Source organism: Capsicum annuum, unplaced genomic scaffold, assembly GCF_002878395.1.
Source record: "Capsicum annuum cultivar UCD-10X-F1 unplaced genomic scaffold, UCD10Xv1.1 ctg4635, whole genome shotgun sequence".
Lineage (NCBI taxonomy): Eukaryota > Viridiplantae > Streptophyta > Magnoliopsida > Solanales > Solanaceae > Capsicum > Capsicum annuum.
Window position 1 is genome coordinate 399,005 of NW_025853913.1, and position 25,425 is coordinate 424,429.

The 25,425-nt window shown below is 35.9% G+C and overlaps 1 protein-coding gene across 1 annotated transcript; it reads left to right on the forward strand.

Moving 5' to 3' along the window:
• Positions 1-418: 418 nt before the first annotated feature.
• Positions 419-24,742, forward strand: LOC107847811 (the record flags this gene model as incomplete). The annotated part of the gene is given in 6 exon segments (XM_047403656.1): positions 419-538; positions 634-712; positions 1,012-1,098; positions 2,084-2,146; positions 24,012-24,136; positions 24,333-24,742. Coding segments are annotated over 5 exon segments (427 nt in total), but the record flags the coding sequence as incomplete, so codon positions are not given.
• Between the last annotated feature and the right edge of the window lie 683 nt (positions 24,743-25,425).

Here is a 25,425-nt window from a genome sequence, read left to right on the forward strand (position 1 = left end):
CCCCCAGACCCCACTAAGTGGGAATACACTGGGTTTGTTGTTGTTGTAGTAGTCTGCATAAAGTTGCTAGCTTTGCTACCATGAGACACTAGGTGTTAGCAATGCTTAGAGAGCAATTGCTTAGCTTTTGTGTGCTACTTTTGCCTCAGGTTCAGAGCTATTGAATCCCTTCCCAGAAAAATTATACTTTACAAATAGGATATAAACTAGTTTTTTGTTATATAAGCTGTTGAATTCCCTTGACATGAGGGAAAATTCTAGTATAATAAAATTTAAAAATTGCTTTAGGCCAGAGGTTCTGATCCCATGCACGACACTTTAGAATCCCCTTTATGAAATTTTGGCTCTGCCACTGTTTTGCTTTATATTAATTGGATGCTGTTTTACTTCTGGTTTACTTTTTCTTTGGGATTTGAAGGTATTACACCGGCTATCCTAAGGATCTTGGGCCGTCGAGGGTTATTCACTTTACCTCCGAACGGGAATTTGTACAACTTCTTCATCAAGGCTACCCGGTAGTTGTTGCATTTACGATAAAGTAATATGAGTTTATAGTTTCTCTTACTTCCTTTCATGTCTTCTATAGTTTTATCGCATTGACCCCTGGATCAATGTAATTTTTGGATGTCGTAGGAGTAACTACAGCAAACATCTTGACAAAGTTCTAGAGGAGTCTGCAGCTGAGTTTTATCCACATGTAAAATTTTTACGTGTAAGACACTTATTGAACTTCCCATTCAAGTTTAGATGGAATATAATTGCTAGAATGGTACAAAAAAGTCTCTTTAGGTGTCTGTGATGTCGGTGGTCTACGAGTTTACTTTTGGCTAGAAATATGGAAAGGATCTCATTGTCTTGAATTGAATTTTGATAGAATAAAATGTTTTCCCAGCTCGTGCATAACATTGTCCATGTTTTCATTGTCTTGAATTGAATTTTGATAGAATAAAATGTTTTACCAGCTCATGCATAACATTGCCCATGTTTTCATTATTATTTTGTATTGTTCAGGTAGAATGTCCGAAGTACCCTGGGTTTTGCATAACAAGACAAAAGAAGGAATACCCATTTGTAGAGATATTTCATAGTCCAGAACAGGTACTTTGTAGGGTCGGGACATTATATGTTTATACCAAGTGTGGCTTATGAGTGCCTCGATGCATTTGGTACAATCTAATTAGAAAGTACCGTTTTATCTGATTACATCCTGATTTGTTCCTCTTCAAAAACTGAGAATGCTCATACATGACCTTCATAACAATAGGGGGAATGGGGGACATAGAATATTTTATAGATTAATTTGTTGATTTGTTAAAAGATACAAACTGCAGCAGAAGGATTTATGCCCCTCAGAAAAGAGGCTTTCTTGGATGCACACACTCTTAAAGTAACGAGAATCTACTGGATTTACTTTGTGATTGAACTTAAAATAGGTAGCTAATAGAGCGAAATATCTCGGTAAATCGAATACAATGGGTGAAGAGAGGGAGTGGTTTTATTTTTCAGAACTTGTGTTGAGTTGAAGCATGATAGGTTATCATATTCTTTTATGCTGCCTGCTGTGAAGGCCTGATTTAATAGAATATTAGGAGGTCCAAACATGTCTTGTCTTATGCATAATCTTCAGCAACTAAAGGGGCGTGTTTTTTTTTTGTGTGTCTAATCCCTACCTGAAAAACTCAAGTTATTTCCTGCCCAGAACAATGATGTGCCTGATATCAAAAAGCCACTAACATCTAATCACGAGGTCGGTGACTTATAACAAGCTATTGAATAATATAGCTGAAGCACAAACCAATGAAAAAGCTAGTGGCAAGCTTGTAACTACCAACTTAAGCTACAAACAATAAAACATGAGCAAAATGTGACCTTCTCTGTGCAGATTATTGTCATGATGTTCCAGTTTTAATAATCTAGAAAGAGAAATTACAAGGTTTATTGCTTGCTCTACTTTTCTATATAGTTTCAGGGCATAAAAGCAGTTACTCACTTGGATGTTTGTTAGCTTTGTGCTTCACATAACCATAAATTTCAAATTTTTTTTTTGTCTTCAACTGAGTTATTCTGCTTTTCTCTCTACCAGGCAGCTGCTCAGGGAAGGGTTGCTGATCCTACTATTACCAAATACTCTGTCAAAGTTTTACCGGTAAGTTCTCATGTTTATGAAGTATCTGTAGAGAAATGATAATTTATATTTGCTTTTCTCCATGAAATTTTATTAACAAATTTATGTCGTAGTGACGATTTTGCTGTGTCTACATTGAAATTATAGCGAGTGTCATTTGATATCAACAACAACATACTTAGTATAATCCCATAAGTGGGGTTCGGGGAGGGTGATGTGTACGCGACCTTACCCCTACCTTCACAAGGTAGAGAGGTTGTTTCTGAAAGACCCTCGGCTCAAGTAAAACATATTAAAACAAGTTTGGAAAGGACATACAGTAGTGAATACGTCATGTCGAAAATAATGAGAAAAGAGCAGGAGTGATGTGTACGCGACCTTACCCCTACCTTCACAAGGTAGAGAGGTTGTTTTTGAAAGACCCTCAGCTCAAGTAAAACATATTAAAACTAGTTTGGAAAGGACATACAATAGTGAATACGTCATATCCAAAACAATGAGAAAAGAGCAGTATCAACATCAAGTACTACTATAGCTGAAGCAAAGGGAGAAACAAGTAATAATAATATCAAAGATAAGATAGCGGGAGTGTAATAATAATAATAATACTGATGGGGAAACTGGACAACGCGCAACTACCTATATACGTTCTATTCTAATCCTTGACCTGCACAGATCATCCTATCTAGGGTCATGTCCTTGGTAAGCTGTAGTTGCGCTATGCTCCTTCTCTAATCACCTCTCCCCAATCTACCTCTCCTTGTACCCACCATAGTCCTCTCCCACCTCCTCATCGGGACATCTGTGCATTTCCTCTTCACATGTCCAAACCATTTCAATCTCGCTTCTCTCATATTTCGACTGTAGAGGCTACTCCTACCTTGTCTCCAGTATCTTCGTTCCAAATCTTATCTCTCTTTGTATCCCCACACGTCCATCTCAACATTTTTATTTTTACTACTTTAATCTTCTGGACAGTGTGAGTTCTTGACTTGCAACACTCCAACCATACAACACACCTGGTCTAATAACCACTTCATAAAACTTACCATTAATTTTTGGTGACACTTTCTTATCACAAAAGGCACCGAATGTGAACCTTCCTTTCATCACACAAGACAGTTCTCTTGTGAAGTTAGATGTCCACAAAATTTATACTTTTGATGTAAGGGCAAGTATGGTATGATACAGTTTTTGGATTTTCCATGCCCTCTAATGTTATACTAGAGAGCTTGTAAATTCTCCCATTTTTAATATTACTTTTACCTTCTCAAAAACAAGAAAAAAGGTATTGGTATTCTACAATTTTTATGTATGTCTTTATTTGTCTGCAAAGCTGGTTACAGTTTCTTAAGATTATTATTCGTGGCAGGGAAAATTCCCTCCTGCATTTACTCTAGTGGAAATTAAAGTCCTTTAAAGGAGGCAAATTAACAAGAAAAACAATATAGAACTCGGAACCAAAGTAAGCGATGATATGAATAAAGTGACCAAAATAAGCCACCTCTTTAATAAGTTGCCAAAATAGGCTAAAAGTAATAAATTATTATGTTTTACCGTCTTCTCTAACGGTGCTTTAACGGAGATCTATAGTAATTTTTTGTATGTAAAACCTAAAAAATTCTTATGGTTTGTAAATTTTCTTGTAATACGTAAGAATTTCTTATGTTTTACACAAAAAACAAAAACAAAAAACAATGTATTGTCAAATCAATCTGCAAACACCTTTATGTCAAATCTACATAAATTGTACTCCCTCCGTTTAAAAAAGAATGACCTACTTTGACTTGGCACAAAGTTTAAGAAAATAAAGAAGACTTTTGAATCTTGTGGCCTTAAATTAAAGTTGTGTCAAATGTACCAAAATGCCCTTTAATCTTGTAGTCCTAAATATGCCATGTGGAAAGTTGAAATTCAAGTATTGCCAAAAAAGGAATGGGGTCATTCTTTTTGAAATGGACTAAAAAGAAAAGTAAGTCATTCTTTTTGAAACGGAGGGAGTAATAAAAAGTTACAAAGTTACAATTTATATAAATTGTAACTTTTTAGTACAATTTATAAAAAAAAAAAAAGTAGTGTGTTGTCAAATTCACAGCTTTATGTCAGCTTGTCAATTTATAAAAAATTGTGTAAATCGTAACAAAAAATTATAATTTATAAATTATAACTTTTTATTACAATTTATAAATTGTAACTTTTTATAACGTTTTTTACCAATTTTTTTTTTAAATTATTGCTTCGTTTTGTCAAATTAAGTACAATCTAGCCCACCTTTTTTGACTTTTTCTTTCACAAATCGTATTAAAAAGTTACTTAAAAAAATGAAAAATGAGCAATTAAAAATTACTTTTTATTAAAATGAAATAAAAAATTACATTCTTTTCTAAAGTTGCTACCTTGGCCTAGCTCTACAATATTTGGCTTGATGATATATCCTAGTTGCCATGGAAGGTGATATGATTGCCATTTACCTGTCAAACTTAGAAAAGAATATAATTTTTTATTACGTTTTAATAAAATATAATTTTTAATTGCGCATTTTTTTAATCTTTTCTATAAAAAATAACTTTTTAATACGATTTATGAAAGAAAAAGTCAAAAAAGGTGAGTTGGGTGGTACTTGATTTGACAAAATGAAGCAATAGTTTATTTTTCTTTTTTAAAATTTTTTTGGGTAAAAAACATAATAAAAAGTTACAATTTATAAATTATAACTTTTTATTACAATTTACAATACTTTTTATAAATTGACAAGCTGACATAAAGTTGTGGATTTGACAACACACTACATTTTTTTTTTATATATAAATTGTAATAAAAGGTTAAAATTTCTATAAATTGTAGTTTTTTATTACAATTTACACAAATTTGACGTAAAGGTGTTTGCAGATTGATTTGATGATACACTTTTTTTTTGTGTAAAATGTAAGAAAATTCTTATGTTTTACAATTTTTTTGTAATTTCTTACGTTTTACAATTTTTTTAACTGTAGATCTCCATTAAAGCACTGTTAAAAATGGTAAAACGTAATAATTTATTACGTTTAGCCTATTTTGGTAACTTATTAAAGAGGTGTAAACACGTGATTTTTGACCCTCTCCGAGATTTAACCTATTTTTTGGCATTAAATATTTATATTTTGTCCAATATTTATTGTCACACCCCTTTTTCTCCGAGAGGTCGAAGGGGTTTTCCAATTAAAGTGATGGTTTTGAATAGGGATTACTTTATTTACAGAGTCGCTACTTAGAATTGAGCTATGGTGTTCCAAGTCACCTATTTGAATCCCTAGTCAAAAGGAAATAACTCTTTATTTTGGTCTGCGAAAACAGAAGACCGGGTAAGGAATTCTGTTGATAGAGGGAAAGGTATGAGACACCTCTCGAGTCCCGTAGTTTTAGCACGGTCGCTTTTATTAACTTATCTTAACTTAAACTATTTTGATAACTTATGTTTGAAGGCCTAGATTTGCTCATTTTTAATATACCGATAATATCTGTTTATATCTCTTATATTAAACTAGTGGAAATTAATTTTAAGACGATATTTGTCGAGGTACAATATTGCATCCTCGAATTATTTTTAAACGTCTCAAAAAGATGCGTACACCGCATTCTTGATCGAGACAATTTAATTATTTCCTATTTGCCTAACGTTTAAAAGCTTGCCTACTCGAAGTGCTACTTAACCTTAACAATAAACTTAAGTAATAGTCGATTAAGGCGATAAATTAATGTAACAATATAATTATCAAGAAAATATAAATACCAAGATTTATTGATGACAGGGATTAAAAAAATACCCAAGCTACACATTATGTTAATATTTACTACGACCTGCAAATTTAATCTCTTTAAATTTATACAAACTCTAATCACATATTATAGGACAAATCAAACACAAAAACCTCCGAAATTCAATCCGAACAGAAATCTAGAAATAAACGAGCAACCCGAAATAGAAATTAAGAAACCCGAAAGACTCGAACTAAAAAAATGCATGGTGAAGATAAATCTGCACTAAATCTGCCCACCCCACAACTGTTTCGACTGTTTTTCGGCAGACTTCGCCGGAATCGGGACTGGTTGGGTCGATTTCGGTCACTCGCCAGTGGGTTTCGCCGGTGTTGGCGTCTGACTAGCGATGATTTCGTTGGCCAACATAGAGCAGCGACGCATTAGGGTATTGGTTGGATTTTGTCATTTTTGATTGTTTTCCGGCAATATGGCAGTGGTGGTGTTCGCCAAACTTGGCCACTCGTCGGTTTTTTGCCAGCTAAAATTGCGGTTGGCGGCGGTAGCGAATAGAGTATGCCAGTGGTGATTCCGGTGGTTTTCGCCGGTTGGAGAGGAGAAAGAGGACGGAAGGTGGCGCTCGCCGGCTGGGAAGTTGGTTGGCCGGCAGAAAAGTATTTCCGGCGATATTTGGTGGACTGGCGGACTAACGGTGGTGGAGAAGCAAATTTCGACGAGAAATTCGCCGAAAAATTCAGAAAATTGGCCATTTTCTGGCTGGTTTCTCCCTTTTTTTTACTGATTTTTCTCTGTTTTTCCTTTTTGATTTTCACTTCTCTCCGTTCACTGCGTGAGTAGTGTGCGTGTGTGCGTCCGTGTGTGTTCTCCCTTGTGTATGTAAATTGATTCCAATGAGGTGTGTGAGTGCACAGTGTATGAGTAAATGGTGTATCTATTTTTTCATCTTTGTTTTTTTTTCTTTCTATCCCAAAAATTTTCAACTTGACGATATTAATGCGCAGTATTCTGATACCCAGCACATCGATGTACGAATATATAAATATTCGGTAACCTTGATCACATAACATATAGTAACAAAGATTCGCCTAATCAATCAACCATTCATACTAAATAATGCATGAAACCACTTGACGTTTTCATTCATACTTTTCCACCGTAAACTTACAACATAAATGAAATATGATCGCGATAGAACCTGTATGCCAACCTTAATTGAATACAGAAGCAAGATGTTATCACCGGATCCTTGAACGGAAATATGAAACTTAGTCACAACTCTTTCTCTTCTATGTTTTCTTCTCCCAAATATCTAAGTGTTTTTTTCTTTTGTGTCCGATCTTTTGTGTTCTGTTTGATATTTTGGGTTCTATCTGTACGTACTTTATTTGGGGTGGGGGTGGGGGTTGGGGGTTGGGGTTGGGGTTGGGGTTGAGGGAGTTATGTGTTAGAGAGGTTGAGGGAAGTTGAGTGAAAATAGGATTGTGGGGGGAGGTTGGGTAGTTTTATTAGGATAATGCCCCCTTTTTAAAATTAAAATATATATAAAATAGAAAATAATAATAAAAATAAAATAATATTAACTAATAAGTATTTATATTTAAGAAAATACAATAAAAGTTTGTAAATAGCCTAAAATTAAGATAATATTAAAACTACTATCTTATTTATTAAGATTAAAAAGGGAAATATATTTTGAATTTTTCGTATTATTTTAAAAACAAAATAAAATAAAATAAAATATCCCAAAATGTAACTTTGTTTATTTATTTATTTTCAACTAAAACTTTTTAAAAATGAAATAAGAGCTAAAATAGATATTGGACAAAAATATAAATATTTAATGCGGAAAAATAGGTTAAAACACGGGGAGGGTAAAAAATCACGTGTCTACATTTTGTCCCTCTTTGTTTGAAATCTCGAAGAATTTTCATATAAAGAAGTAAACAAAGAGATGAATTTTGACCCTCCGATTATTGAAAAGGTGAGGATAAAATAAAATAAAAGAAAAGATGTGATTGAGTCTTGGTTTTGAATCGTCTATCTATCTCAGGTTGTAAGGAAATCAGGTCATGTGTAGTTGAAAGAGGTAAAATGGTGAGACAATGAGTTAGAGGTCGAGTTAGGTTCCGTCGAGTCTCCGATTCGCGACTTCAGCTTTTACATCCAATAGATAAAAAAATCAAAAATAAAGATACATCTTATGCAACTTTTCTGGAATCTTGACTTGAATCTTTATGACTTTTCAAGTGGTGGAGATAGTCGTTATTTGAGTTGAAGTTGAAACTTGAAATGTTCCTCCATGTTGGCTCTTAGCTTTGGAGAGGAACTTGACAACTGACTTATTCTTCGGACTTTCTTCTGACTTGGATTTGAAAATCCTCACCCTATTCTTTAGGCGGGCTCCTGACTTGCTATTTTCTTCACCCTGTTCTTCAGGCGTGTTCCTGAACTCAAAGTAAATAGTGAAATAGAAAATAAACGGGTTCCTGAACTCAAAGTAAATAGTGAAATAGAAAATAAAGTCCCATATTTAGGAGGGTCCTAAGGAAAAAGTAAAATCCCATTTTCTAGGAGGGTCCTGAGCAGAAAGTAAATTCCCATTTTTCAGGAGGGTCCTGAGCTGAAAGTAAAATTCCATTTTCCAAGAGAGTCCCGAGCAGAAAGAAAATTTTCATTACCAGGAGTCCTGAGCAGAAAGTAAAATCTCATTTTCCAGAAGGGTTCTGAGCTGAAAAGTAAATTCTCATTTTTCAGGAGGGTTTTGAGCAAAAAGAAAATTTCCATTATCCAGGAGAGTCCTGAGCAGAAAGTAAATTCCTATTATACAGGAGGGTCCTGAACAGAAAGTAAATTTTCATTTTTCAGGAGAGTCCTGAGCTGAAAGTAAATTCTCATTTTTCAGGAGGGTCCTGAGCTGAAATAAATTTTCATTTTCCAGGAGGGTCCTGAGTAGAAAGTAAATTTCCATTATCCAGAAAGGTCCCGAGTATTAAAAAAAATTCTATTTTCCAGGAGAGTCCTGAGTTGAAAGTAAATTTCTATTTTTTAGGAGGGTCCTAAGCTGAAAGTAAATTCTCATTTTCCAGGAGGGTTTTGAGCATAAAATAAAATCCTATTTTCCATGAGGGTCTTGAGCACAGTGTTTTGGACGGCGAAAGGCGACAAGAGGCGACAAGGCCTCGCCTCGCCACGTGGCGAGGCAAGCGCCTTTTGAATGTACGACGACAATTAATATAAAAAATTAAAATAATATATAAATGATCAAAATTTCAATAACACTAATATATTAGAAAATATTTCAAGTCAAGAATTAAAAATAGACGGTAGATAGATACTAAAAGTCTAGAACTTAAATGACTCAACAATTTAATATCCATAAAACAAGTTTATTCTTCTTCAAGATTTGCATAATCTTCAATTCCGACATGCATTTCACTGTACTGCCCCTCATCTTCTTTCTCTTCGGATTCTTCATCAACTAGGGCCCGAGTCTGGCTTGAACTTGTCGCTTTTCCCTTGTCAAGTGACTTTGACCTTGACTTTCTCCTAAGACCATAGATATTATCTTCATTAGCCCCAGCTGCCATAGCAACAGTGCCTCAATTAAAATCACCTTCCTCTTATACCAGTTCATCTTCTTGATCTTCGGGGCCAACAAGTAACCATTCATTAGCATCTTCAATATTTTCCAAGATAATAGGATCAATGGTATCGCGAATATCATAGCGACGTGCCAATGTTCTATTGTACTTAACGTACACGTGATAGCTCAAGCCTATTTCTCTTCTTGGAATGAATTTGTACATAATAAAGTAGTTACTAATTAGATTCGCATAATAATCGCTTTAATATAGAAAGTTGAATATAATAACTCGTTCTCGCATCCAGATGCACTACAAGTTAAACTTAGAACTCTCATGGCAAATCTTTGCAAATTTGGAGTTCCGCTGCCAAATAGGGACCACCACTCAACTATAGAAAAAAATTGAAGGTTAACAATTATAAAAAAGTCAGTAACTTAAGGTGCTTTAAAATAAAGATAACTAAACCAATTCAATATTCCCTAACCTGGTGACCTTGTGTCTCTGGCTCTAACTCTTGACCAAACCAAACAATCTATCCGCACTTTTGTACTTAGCAAGCTCAGCAAGTAGTAAATCTTGTGTGGAAAGATCGGGGACCATCGTCTCAACACAAGTGTAGTAATTCTCCCACACTTTAGCAATTTTCTCCTCACTTATCATTGATTTAAAGTACAATCCCGGATTCAAAATATACCCGGCGGAGTGCAACGGTTGCTTGAGTTGGTTAGTCCACCTTGAATCAATTATTTTAAGGACTTTCTCATAATGCCTCGAAACTTCATCAAACCCTCGTTGAATAGTTTCCTTCGCCTTATCCATGCTTTAAGCATATAGCCCATTAGGGGTCTTTTTTTCCATCCACCAAGCGAAGGAACGAGACCAAAGGACCACAAACTTTAAGAGCCTTGACTACATCGTTCCAAAAATATGCAGAATAAAGAATGGCGGAAACTTCTTTCCCCAAAACTTCCTTTGCAAATTTACTAGAACTTCATTCATTGGAGATGTTCAAGGTTCTCAAATTCTTCCTTTGTTTGTACATAGCCTCCAAAGTCAAAAATGCCATTACGAATCTTGTCTTGGCCGGTTTCACCAAATTTTTCTTATTGGTGAATTTTCTCATCAAGTTCAAGAACAAAGGCCTTTGACTTATGTAAGAAACCACCTTTGTGGCCTTCTTAAAAACTGTAAAAGACATTATATCAACTATTAGCTTAATAAATATTCAGACTTTAGTAATAAGTAATAACTAAAAAAAGAGGTGTTAAGTATTACCTGAGGCAGATGGATTAATCTTGAATATGTCTTGCAACATCAAATTGATGCAATGAGCAGCACATGGAGCCCAGTAGTTATGTGGGTACACAACCCTCATAAGCTCACCCGCTTTTACATTCTCACTGTCATTATCAGTTACAACTTGTACAATATGTTTTGGTCCAATATCGTCAATTCTCTTCTCAAACAAGTTGTACATCTTAGTGCCACTGGTGGACTCATTGCTAGCACCAACAGAACCAAGAAAGATGCTCCCTATTGGACAACTGACCAAAATATTAATGATCATTTTTCTATTACGAGCTGTCCATTTATCCATCATAATGGAACAACCATACTTTTTCCATTGTACCTTATGCTTCTCAGCAAGTTCATCAACTTTCTTTACTTCCTTCTTTAATTGAGAAACTCTAACTTCATGATAGGTAGGTGGCTCTATTCGTGGGCCATGTTGTCCTACCGCTTCTATGAAGTTAGTAAATGAAACACAATTGAATGGGAGGCCCGCATCATACATCCATACCGCGAAAGCATTTACCGCCCGCTCCCTTAAGATTTTTTGTGTCATTAATTCCTCGTCCTTCTCCTACTCCCGCCTTTTCAAAGCCGGTGTTATGTTGTGGCTTTTGTAGATAAAACTTATCCATAGAACCTTTCGTCACATATGCCGAGGATGATACACTACCACTCGAAGACATTTTTTGATATTTGGAGGGAGCATCATTTCCTCATGTTCATTCATGTCATCATCATCATCAACAATAATGTATGATGGCATATATCTTTGATTCTTTGGATTTGTTGCGGCTGTGCTATCAACAAATGCCTTTACTTCGTCCCTAATGTTTGCCGGACAAGTTTGACATATCCTCACATTTTTGTTTCCACCTATCAAGTGTTGTTTGAATCGAGTAATACCGCCATTTATAGTACGTCGACAAAAATTACATATCACCGCATCTTTTGTTGATCCTTGTGTACCCTAATTCCATCCTATCTCCTTTTGTTTGTTACTAGTAGATTGAGACGCCATTGAAATTGAAAGCTGTTAATGATCAAATAATTTAATTAGTATATTACCATCATACTATGTTAATTCTACATAAGTTATTAAAAAAAATTACATAATAAGAATTAAGAGCTTAACACTATAACACTATAACAATGTATGTCTTGTAAGACAAGTTCACTATTACAGATACAGTGATGCCGACCGGAAAATAGAAGAAGAAAAGGATAAAAAGAGGAAGCTTTGATACCAATTTGATGTGAAACAAGATAATAGAAGCAAGATAGGAATTAAAGATACAAAATAAATAAAGATAGACACAATTAGATTCAAACAATCAAAAACAATCAAAAGATGTAATGGTGAAACTAACCAAAACACTCCTTAATTGAGAAATAAAAGCACCTAATCTATTAGAATCCTCAAGAAGGTAGTACCCTTACTTGCAAATCCTAGGACAATTGTTGAAAATCAACAAAGGGTTTCAAGCTCTCAAAGGAGGCACAATTCTTCAATATCCAAAAACTAGTGGCTCAACCCTAATAACTACCTATTTATACTAAGGGTTAAAAGAAGTAAGGAAAGACCAAATTGCCCTTCATTTAAATTACAAGCTAATTTAAATGGTAGACACACTTAGGATATTAAATATCTTCAAGTCATCCATATTGGAGCCTTCCAAAGATTCCATCTTCATCCATAAAGCTTGATATGCTTGAAGGTCCTTAGCTTGACTTCTTGTGAAGGGCCTTCTCGAAGTAGCGTCACTTTGATGTACATCAACCTGCCACCAAGGGAACCAAGGGAGGTCCCAAGTGATCTTATCTGCCGTCAGTGAGCAAAAAAGTTTATCTCAATCACTAACTCTTTCTGGACACTTATATTTCTCAATCACATTTGTAGCAAGATGTTACATCCCTCAAGATGTTACATCTTGCTACAAATGTGTATTGTAGAGCATCGTTATGAGAAATGTGGCAAGATTCTCATAACGATGGTTTACAATACACATTTGTAGCAAGATGTTACATCCCTCAAAAAAACCTTTTCCTTTCTGACAAATAGTTAGAGCACTGTAAATGTCAGCGAAGATCATTGGTACCACAATGTAATCCTCTTTCTTAATCAATATATGTACCACTTTAGCTAAACGAATGTTAATTTTTTTCTCTCCTCGGGAAGACCATAGTTCCTAAAAAAGCTACCATGAATTCAAATCATCTATGTTCTTTCCAAGCTTCAAAACTTCCCTTATTACAGGGTTGTTTACCGAACTCTTCAAACCCCTCCTGTCTTCCGTATCTTTTATACAAAAACTGTAAGGAGACCCAACCCTTTTCCATTAATTTTTCTTTTGAGTTACTTATGTTCAGGAGCTTATAGAATCTGTTATCGAGATGAGTCTTGGGGCTATAAGTTTTTTCCGGTGCATATCCCCAAATCCAATATAAGCCGCTATCTTCTCTAAAGTCGGAGTCAACTCAAAATTTGAGAAACGAAATACATTGTTCATCGGATCCCAGAAAGTCAGCAGTGCATCAACCATATCTCTGCTAGGGTTGATTGTCATGATGCTTGTCAAAAAACCTAAATACTTAAATATTTCATCATGATCCTATAATTCCATCTCGTTTCACCATGCCCAAAGCTGTCGGGGGTACAATCCACTATCTGTAATGGTATGTTCCCATCTTTTTTCCTTTTTTGACACTTTTCATGAATTGGAGGAGACATGTTATACCTATGGATAGAGACACAAGATTAGGAAATATCTAGACTCTAGGCAGAACTTAATTCTCTAACTTTGAATTTTTTAACTTGACTCGTGGACGTTAATGCAACCATTAAATTAGACTCATGCAAAATAATTTTATTCAAAAATGAAAATTGAGAAACATGGATGTCAATATTTCATTTAAGGGATGATATTTATTTAGACCAGCTCTATAAAAAATTTTGGAATGACAAACCAATACATGATTTCAATCATGAGTTTGAGAGAAAATACAACTGAGTTCACTAGAAAAATAAAAAAAATAAAAAAAAATAATAACTTAGGCAACTTGGTGAAACGCAAGAGAGTATTTTGTCCTCAAATTTAACGAATCATTTTTTTAAAGAAATTTAAAAATATATAGTTTTTAAGGTTTTCATTAATTACGAGGTTCTGATTCTTACTCTTTAGTGAGATACGTAGGAAATCCTTCTCGGGATTCAACTCTGTCTTTTAAAAATTATTCACAAATTTTTTGAGGAATATTTTTGAAAAAATGTCTATTTTCATTAGTATTATTATTTTATCTTACTTTCCTTTTTTTTTTTCTTATCCTCAAATTTAATTTTAGTGCATATCTTAATAGCCTTAAATCTTTAGGGGTCGTGAGCTAAGTTTTGATAAATTAATAAAACATGTAAATATATAGCTTAACATTCCTGAACCTTTAGGGGTCGTGAGGCTGAGTTTTGCACAAAATCATAAACAAAATAATCATTTTCTTTTTTTTCTTTTCTTTCCTTCTTTCAAGGTTATTATTATTTTTATTTTTCGAGTGTACTTAGTTGTATTTTCTCTCAAACTCGTGATTGAAATTATGAAAAGGTCGATCATTGCAAAATTTTTGGTAGAGTTGGTCTAAATAAATATCATCCCTTAAATGAAATGTTGACATCTATGTTTCTCACACTTCTTATTTTTGAATAAAATCATTTTGCATTTGAGTCCAATTTAATGGTTGCATTAACGTTCACGAATCAAGTTAAAACATTCCAAAGTTAGTGAATTAAGTTCTGCCGAGAGTCTAGACATTTCGTAATCTTGTGTCTCTATCCATAGGTATAACATGTCTCTTCTAATTCGTAGAAAGTGTCAAAAAAGGAAAAGAGATGAGAATATACCGTTACAGCTAGTGGACTGTACCCCTGATAGCTTTGGGCATGGTGGAACGAGATGGATTCATTAGATCATGGTGAGATATATAAGCATCTGGGTTTTTTGACAAGCATCATGACAATCAACCCTAGCAGGGATGTGGTTGATGCACTGCTGACTTTTTGGGATCCGTTGAATAATGTATTTCGTTTCTCAAATTTTGAGTTGACTCCGACTTTAGAGTAGATAGCGGCTTAGATTGGCTTTGGGGATATGCACCGGAAAAGATTTATAGCCCCAAGACTCATCTCGATAAATAGATTCTGTAAGATCCTAAACATATGTAACTCAAAAGAAAAATTAATGGAAAAAGGTTGGGTCTCCTTACAGTTTTTGTATGAAAGATACGGAAGACAAGAGGGTTTTGAGGAGTTTGGTAAACAACTCTGTAACCAGGGAAGTTTTGAAGCTTGGAAAGAACATAGATGATTTGCATTCATGGTAGTCTTTTTAGGAACTATGGTCTTCCCGAGGAGAGAGAAAAATTAACATTCGTTTAGCTGGAGTGGTACATGTATTGATTAAGAAAGAAGATTACATTATGGTACCAATGATCTTGGCTGGCATATACCGTGCTCTAACTGTTTGTTAGAAAGGAAAGGTTTTTTCGAAGGTTGTAACATCTTGCTACAAATGTGGATTGTGGAGCATCTTTATCAACATTCTACGATGGCAGGATTTGTTCCTGAACGAGTTGATCACATCAAAGATTATGAGGAAAGGATGGAGAAATATAAGTGTCCAGAAGGAGTTAGTGATTGGGATAAGCTTTTTCGTTCACTTACGACAGATAAGATCACTTGGAATCTCTCTTGGTTCCTTGGAGGCAGGTCATACATAGATTCGTTATTCGGCCTATCTTCTTATTGATGGGTATTAGAGGTGTTCAACCATATGTGTCATTGCAGGTTCTACGTCAGCAATGCAGACGTCAAATAATTCCCATAATAGAAAATATGAAAGAGTTTGTGTTTGAGGTCAAACCAGAGATTCCCCTTCCAGAGGGATTGACACAACAGATGTGGGATAGTTATCTTCTTATGGAAATTGAAACAATGGTCATAAAATGTGAGAAAGGAGAAGTACATCCAGGCTACTATGAATGGTTTGAGAAACTACCACCTCCACGAGTCAGACCAGAAAGATCGGTTAAGGGACCCATAGATCAAGAGGCTGCAATAAGAATAGGGATTGAGATGGCTATGCGAGAACATCATGATGTCAATCAAGCTTTGAGAGCGGAATTGGAGCGTGCTAGGGCAGCCTTGACTCAACAACAAGCAGATGAAGATGTAGAGAATGAGGCGAGAGTTAAGCAAGCACGATTAGAGGTAGAAAGAGATTATCATTCCACTATTCAAGTGCTAAATGCTGATTTTGAACTAGCTAGAAAATAGAAGAACAGCGGAGGGAATTTGTTGAGGAAAAAGCTAAGTCGACAGATATTGAGGTTGCACTTCGAGGACAAATCAAGTTGGCCACAACTAGCGGATCACGGGTTGCAGAAATTGCCGCATCTCGCCGCCAACAGTTGCAAGAATTTGAAAAGAAGATGCAGGAAGAATTCGATCAAAAGAGATCTCAGTGGATACGTGAAAGAGGGATACTACGAGAATAGCTGGAGGTAGCTTCTGCTCGAGAGCAACGTGCAAGAGAGATGATTGATTCCTGTGATCGGCAGGCCCAAGGATGGGATTAGGCTTTCAGTTCCCTTCGAGGGAAGGTCTGTCATGTGGCAGAGCATACTGCTAGAATGGGTTTGGACTACCAAGAGTTAAATCGTGAACAATTTTGGCGCAAGTGCCAGCTTTTGGCTAGTGTCTCACCACTTCGTTGGAAGACATATACTTGGGTTTGGGAGGCCATATAAATCCGAAATCTCCTTGATCGAGCATGTTGAGGTTATGAAAATTAGTTGAAAACCTTGAGACACTGGAGTTTAGTTATATTGATCGATAGTTATTTTCTTTTATTGCATTATTTCAGTTTCAGTCTTAGAACTTCTTTTCTAGATTTTATGTCTTTCAGTTAATCTTTGTTTATTTAAGTTTAGTTTTATTTATCAGATGTCAGTTGGTAGGTCTACTTTTAAGAGTTGTGTCATTTGTTCTATCGTGCTTGTATTTGAAAATTACTGGATATAATGAAGTTGGCCGTTTATTTCTATATATATGTTTTACTTCATTTACTCTATTTATTTTTTTCCAAAAAAAAAATCATTTTGTTAAGTTTTTTTTGAACTACGCAAAGATCTGATTTATGCCTTGGCATGATATGTAGGCAACCCTTCAAAGGGTTCGATCAAAACTTTTCGAAAAAAAAGTGCGCCTAGAAAAGCCGGGATGAAACACCAAAGCCTTCCATGATAGGCTGGGAAATGCATATAGAGGCATAACATACAACATGTCACTATAATGTGTTAAATATGTAACGCTTACCTATTTTCTACTTGACACTGAAAAGATAAAGTAGTTGGTGGTTGGTTTGTGGTTTAAACTGGCATTTCATCCTTACAACACAAGATACAAAGGAAAGAGAAAGATGACCCACAAAGTGTAGAGTCTGGCAATGAGGAAGATCAAAATCAGTTGATTCCATAAGAATTCGCATCAATGGAAGAGAATAGGTTATTGAAACAACAAATAGCGAAAATATCAAGCTTGGAGGAATAGGCAAGGCCCACCTTCCTCAATTCCTAGACTTTCGAATATGAATGATCCAAGTCCCGCTCAAGCCCAAACTGGCGACCCATTTTACCCACCTGGATTCGGCCCATTTACTAATGTGTCTAGCCCTGCTGGTACCTTTACCATGCGCCCACCAAATCCATCTCTCACATACAACCCATTTTTCATTCCTGTAGTACTAGCTAATGCGGGTCCTCAATCAACAGTATAGAAGACTACGGGTGAACTAAGTTATGATCAATTTTATCCTCCTGAAGTGACTTTCAAACCCTCCAATTCATATTACCCCGCTCATCAACACGATTCTCCTATCGTGATTGAGTAGACTGTTAAGAATGAGGAGCAAGAAGAGATGGCTAGGAAAGTGAGAAGTTTGGAACAAAATATGAGGAATATGCAAGGACTAGGAGGGCAAAAGAGTGTTTCATACAAAGATTTGTGTATGTTTCGAGATGTCCATTTGGCGCTAGGATTTAAAACTCCTAAGTTTGACAAGTACAAAGGCCATGGCGATCTCGTGGCTCATTTGAAAAGGTTTTGTAATCAATTGCGAGGAGCAGGGGGGAAAGAAGGGGGGAAAGAAGAACTGGTGATGGCTTACTTGAGAGAGTCTAGCGGGAATAGCTTCAGAATGGTTCATTGATCAAGATATTTCTTGTTGGCACGTTTGGGATGACATAGCTTGGGATTTTGTCCAGTAATTTCAATATAATATCGATATAGTGCCAGATCGCACCACACTTGCCAACATGAGGAAAAAGACAACTGAAAGTTTTCGAGAATATGTTGTTAGATGGAGAGAGAAAGCTGCAAGAGTCAGACCATCAATAAAGGAGTCTGAGATGATTGATATTTTTCTATAGGCGCAGAAACCTGAGTATTTACATCCTACCATTGGAAGTACATTTGCCGAAGTCATTAAGGTCAAAGAAATGGTAGAAAATGGAATTAAGTCTAGAAAAATCATAAATCAAGCTGCTTTGAAAGCAACAACGCAGACAATACAAAATTGTTCAGGAAGTTTCGGTGGGAAGAAAAGAAAAGAGGATGTAGCTACTGTTGTGCTAGGTCCACGACAAAATTTGATAGGCTCGCGTCAACCATACGCACAATCTCAATCTCAAATTTATGTCCAAGATCGATATAATCATCCATAATACTATGCTCCCAAAATCCATTATATTACATTCTATCCCCTCTATATCCTATTTATAATGCACAACCATATGCTTGAGCTCCTTGTTACCTGCAATGGCGTGCTCCAGTCATTCAGAATCATCCTCCAATCCCACAAGTTCAACAAGGCCCCCCTAAATCAAATTTCCGAACCAGAGCAGAGTACAAGAAGGCTAACATAGACAAAGATAATTAATGTGCATATTGTTTCGATGCCCTAGGGAACGACACAAAAAAATGCTGGTACTTGAATAGAGCAATTCAAGAGCTGATCGACACCCAACAAATTGTGGTGCAAAGTCCAGACGCTCCAAACATTAATCATAATCCACTGCCGACTCATACTGAAACAAATATGCTCGAGTTGATACCTAGTGGCGAAGAAGTTGTAGTTTCCTTCAAGCCCATTATTAAGATCAAAATTGATATGGAAAAGTCAGCAAATACTGTAGGTAAAACCTGCAGAAGTAGAGAAGGTGGTAACAAAACCCAAATCGTCAAATATTCCCTTGGTTATGGGGAAAGAAACTTTAGAAAGTGTTGGGTCAGGTCAGATAAAACTAAAGTTAATTATTCCCGGAAGTCCCACCAAGCCTCTCTTAATTGTAAAAGGAGCTCCCATTACCGGAAGGCCCTCCAAGCCTTTCTCAATTGTAAAAAGAGTTCCCATAACTCCAATTATTATTAAATCGGTGTCACAACTTCCTATGGTTAACGACAGTCCCTTGGAACTACAATCCCATTATGGTGACATACATGAGGAAGGAAGTTATTGAAGAAGTGGATGAAGTAGGAGGATTAACCAGTTCGGGAGTTACCAAAGAAGAGGCTAAAGAATTCCTGAAAAAGATAAAGTTGCCAGAATATTCTATTGTGGAACTATTGAGGAAGACGCCAACCCAAATTTCTTTGTCGTTTTTACTGATACATTCGAATGATCATCGCAAAGCTATAATGAAGATTTTGAATGAGGCACACGTGCCCAGTGAGATTGAGGTGAACCAATTGGAGAAAATTATTGGTAGAATCTTTGAGGTAAATAGGATCACTTTCTCAGATGATGAATTACCCGTAGTAGTTACTGGACATAATTGAGGCCTCTATATTACTGTCAAGTGTGAGCATTCCTATATCACTCGAGTATTGATTGATGGAGGATCTGGTGCTAATATTTGTCTTATGTCAACTTTGCAAAAGTTAAATGATAACGTCGAAAGAATCCGACCTAATAATGTATGCGTCAGAGGATTTGATGGAGTAAAAACAGATGCCATTGGTGAGATAGAGCTTATACTGACAATAGGGCCTGTGGATTTTGCCGTGGATTTCCAAGTGCTGAACATCGATGCTTCATATAATATGTTATTGGATAGGCCATGGGTTCATAGGGCTAGGGCAGTCACATCTACATTATACCAAGTGGTCAAATTTGAAAACGACATATAAGAAATAGTTGTTCATGGTGAAGGGGATTTGTTCATGTATAAAGATTATTCAATTTCATCTATTGAGGCTGACAATGAAGCTGGAGCACCAATTTATCAAGCTTTTGAGGCAGTGACTATTGAGCATATCCTCGAGGGGAATCTCATTCCAAGACCACAATTGTCCTTTTCATCTGTTATGGTAGTGAATAAAATGTTAAAACATGGTTTTGAACCAGGAAAAGGTTTAGGGATGTCTTTACAAAGTACGGCTCATCCAGTATACCTCCGTGAGAGCTTTGGTACCTTTGGTTTGGGGTACGAGCCCACTTTTGAGGATAGAAGGAGGTCTAAGAAGTGGAAGAAAGATTCATGGTCACTTTTCAAGCCAATACCGACACTCAACGGGTCTTTCACCAAAGTCAATGCTGTTGGGTCCTCCATATTTTCTACCACAGAATCAATGAATGGTGATGATACAGAGTTGATCGATCTTTTCCAAAATATGTTTATTGAAGCTGATATGGTTGAAATTGGGGAAGGTACCAGCAATGCAGATGTGCAGTTTATTGGCCCTGATGTCCAACTCAACAATTGGGAGCCAATCCTTTCCCTACTAAAAAAGAGTATTGGTAGTTTGTTTTGTTTTTCGTTCTGTAATTTGAATTATTCTAGGGTTGTAATTAAGATCTTTATTTTGTCGTTTTTAGGTTCAGCCCTTCTATCTTTGCTTTTAATGAAATGTAGTTTCCTTTTGTTTTATTTTGAGTCTAATATTTACTTATTTATTATATAGTTCTTTATATGCCGATTCTAGTGATATGACATGCATGCAGAATTGTCAACCAGATTTTAAAACCCAATCTAATTATGAAATAATGAATAAAGAAGTTGAATATGATGAATAGGAAGCATTCGAGGAAATAAGCAAAGATTTCAAACAGTGCGAGAATAAGTCAAACCCCAATATGGATGAAAATGAGGCAATCAATCTAGGGGATCATGAAAATATTAGGGAGATGCTCGACCACAACAAAAGAAAGATATAATTGAAGCCTTGTTTGATTACAAGGATATCCTTGCATGGTCTTACGATGATATGCATAGTTTGAGCACTGATTTGGTAGTTCATAAGTTGTCAACTGATCCTGCTTTTCCTCCTGTCTCCGTTTGAGTTTCTTTGCATGGTCTTAGAGTTTGGGTCTCCATTTGAGTTTCTGATGGACAGTATTATTATTTTTACATTCATTTAATCCGATACACAGGTTCTTATTCGATCCTGCACTTTTATTTTGTGAATTCTGTTGCGAATTAAATCATAATACAGTTGTTTCAGTGAGTTCATGGATTATCTAGTATATAAGGTTGTTGTAGTGTCCTATTTTGCTTGTACGATTATTTAATTTGTTGTCTATCGGTTCTTAATTACATATTATGCATACTGTCAACCGTGAAAAGAAAAATTGGTAGTACATAGTAAAACATCTACTTTGTTTCATCTGCGAATGGCAAAAACAAAATAAAAAATGCTTACATAATGACATACGCCAAAAACCATTTCTCATAATGTAAGATAAATATATAAGCAACACTATATATAGTAATACACACAATTCACTGTACACGCACAACCCAAACACCTACACGCACACACAAGATTCACATATACACTGATGTACGAACTCACCCAAGAAAAAAGAGCAAAACCAAAGAAGAAAATGGAGTGAAAAACAGTAAAGAAAATGGGGAGTGAACGGAAAACGCGAAAGTCGACTCCGACTTAGTTTTTCCGGCGAAGTTTCGCCGGAATCGCCGCCTGGTCGTGAAATTCGATCATCATCTCCTCTTTCTTTATCTTTTCCCTCGCCTCTCCCCAGAAGTGATGACCGGCGAGCCGCTGTCGGCAACCGCTGTCGCCTCTACTTCTCCTTGGTTGCTTTGCTGGATTTGGTCACCGGCAAATAAAATAGATAGCCATCCACGCACCGTTGTTCCATTTTGGCCGGCGAAGCCACCACCTGTCAGATGACAACAACCGGTGAACCCTATTGCTGCCGCCGGTGGATAGAAACAGTTGCTCCCTTTTTCCCCCTTTTCCCCACGCTGTTATCTCACCGGATTTAACCGCCGGCGAGCCTCCAACATACCACGTCACGAAACCCGCCGAAAAAATCCCAAATCCCGGTCAAACTCCGGCACTGAAAATCTCAACTCTGATCAAGCTTAGAAAAATTTGATTCAATGAATTCAGTTTCGAATTTTAGATGTTCCTTTTCATTTGATCCAAAATTCTCTGGTTGTTCAACTCTCAAAGTTACTCGAAATTCGGATCCTTTAATCGGGTCAAACCTGGTTCGAGTAAAGATCCGAAATCTGAAGAAACGGAGCTTAAAGAAGGAGGAGGAAAAAACGGATGTTATTGTTGAGAAAAAATCAATTGGGTTTGTTTTGAAATATTCTTGTAACATATTATTAGTCATATAATAACAAGACATGAATTAGTAGCATGTAGGTTTAGCTATTGTCTGTTTAATTCCTTTTTATCTAATCTGCCTTGATATTTAAATTAATTAATCCTTACACATCTGTTTAATAAGTTGATTGGGGGAATTTGGTCTTAGACTAATACATAGTGTCTGGGTAGTTTAATTGTAAGGATTGAGCAAGATAGATTGCGAATTTATCTAAAATTCGTCATAAATAATAAAAAGGAAAATATAATATTTGTAAGGGAGCGAGATGGGACGCGGATTTATTCTAAACCCCATCGCATAAAAGGAAAGAAAAGAGAGGAAAAACCCGTTTGTGAAGGAGTGAGGCGAGTTGCGGAATAATCCAAAACTCGTTGCAAAATAAAGATTGACAAAAAAAGAATAAAAATAGATAAGAAAAATTGTCTCGAGTTTATGAGAGATGAAACAAATGCCCTTGACACTAGATGAGCTTTAGGGATGTTTAAAATGCTTTGTCTTGATTAAGAATGTGGCGTACACATCTTTTTTTTTTGAGACATGTAAAAATAATTTGCGGATGCAATATTGCGCCTTGGCAAAAATCGTCTTAAAAATTAATCAACTTTCACCGCTTAGTACAAGAGGTATAGGCAGATTTAGATATTAAAAGTTAGCGAACCTAGGCCCTGACATAATTTATCAAAATACTGTAAGTCAAGATAAGTCAATAAAAGCGACCGTGCTAGAACCGTGAGACTCGAGGGGTGCCTCACACTTTTGCCTCGGTCAACAGAATTCCTTACCCGGTCTTCTGTTTTCGCAGACCAATAAAGAGTCATTTTCTTTTGATTAGGGATTCAATAAGGTGTCTTGGAACACCATATCTCAATTCCAAGTGGCAACTCTTTAATTAAATTAATCCCTATTCAAAGTCGTCACTTTAATTGGACAAACCCTTCGACCATCGAACCTTCGAGTGAAAAAGGGGTGTGACAAGCGGTGACTTATTTTGGTCTCTTTGTTCATATCTTGGCTTTTTTTGATTCCGAATTCAACAATATATTAGTTGATGTTCTAGATTCGCTTGTTGACGGAGCCACCAGATACCCAATGAGTTCATGACCAACTTTATTCTAGGTGGAATGTTGTTAGGTGCAATATTATGGTTAATAAGATCCTCGTGAAGGAGAAACCAAGCAACCATACTACCCAACACTTACCCCAAGAACCTCTGTTGCAGACTGGATTCAAGTGTTCCCGTACTTGTCCCTCATTTTACACATGTCTTTGTTAAGAAGAATGGTCATCAGTAATGTTACTAATGAGTCCATATTTGGTGCTAGTTAACATATAAGTCTAGTATCCAGTTCACAGAGTTTTTTCAGCTCTTCCATATCCATCACTAGCTTCATCGTCCATCGGCGAGAATTTTCTTCCATGTTAATCTGGCTTTTCTACTTGATCTCCACCATCATACGATATATGAGTGAGATCTATCTCATGAATGATAGAATAAGAGCATGCTGGAAAGTTAGTATGTAAATCTTGTATTAAAAGCGGTTCTAATTATTAATATTCTTTTAATTTCAGTTCAACTATGATGTAAGTGCTTACGGATTTCGTGAGTTCTTCAAACGGCATGGAATACGATCTTCAGATTTAAATTAAAGGCTAAGGAGTACCGAACATGGTATTTCCTCGCTCCAGATAAAATTGTATGCTTTTTACCTGTTGTTTTAGACTAATTGCTCTCATTTCTTTTGAATTATCAAGCATGTACAGGAAAATGTTGTTTCCTGATGACATTTGCTTTGCCTCTCCAAACTGCTTGATACTTATTTGTTCTTTCCTTTTCTGGTGAAAAATATCCGTTTATCTTTTGTGAATTTTGTTTTTGAACCTTATCAACAGTATTAAGCTTCTTAAGCGACATGAGCTGGTAGAAGATGAAGAAAGAGCTGTGAAGCTGAGGTTATATTCATGGGCTTCTCAGAGACATAAATATCCTCGTTAAAGATATCATGGAATCCAGTAGCTATTAGGGACGTTGTGATTCATACAAATATTAATAGGTGCGTTACTGAGTTATGAACTAGTTTCTTGCTTAATTTGTGAAGAGCAATGTTATGTTTTGCATCCATGATTAAATACCCTTTTTGAATACCTTGGTTCTGCTGAACTAATTAGAATTTCAGACCTCTCTGCGCACTGCTCATCATTGTGGCATGCCATCTGAACTAGTGTTTTGACCTGCATCTAGTCATCATTCACACTATTGTGGATTCTATTAAGTCATATGAATAAAATGATCTTGGCTTTAACTGGTTCTGTGCGTATATATAGCACAATTTCTTCATTAGAGAGGTCTTTCTTGAGGAGAAACATTTCCTAAATTTCTTCAAGCCATGCTAAATGAGAGTATATTTACAAAGTAATACTACCTCTATCCTAAATTATTGGATGTTTCTCTTTCATCGAAAGTTTGAAGTCTTTTAAACATCCATGCGTCAATCACAAAGTAAAATCTTCCTTCATAGTCATTCACCTATGTTCATTAAGACTTTAACTGTGTAGTGTGGGGTTTGTCTCATCACCACCTTGAACAACTTCAAAAATCTGAATTCGAGGTGTCTGAAAACTTTCTCAGTTACCTTGGAACTAGACTCATTTTATTAGCACTACCTTTTCGTTCCAAAAGAAAAAAGGTTCTAAATGAAATAAGCTACATTCTGGCATTTTTGACACCACAAATTTCACTAGAGAAGTAACACGAAATACTAAGTAATGCTTTTACAACGAGGCGAATTACAGGATATACTTTGGGACTTTTCCTTAACAGTATGTATTAACCAACTGTACTTAAGTGGATCGTCTCTGAGGTATGAAAATTTATCGCGATGGCATTTATGTCCTTATATTGTGTTGGTCTTTTATTTTTTTGGTAAAGTGTTGGTCTTTTAATTTACATACTTTGCAACAACCAAATAAATGTAGGGCTTAAATA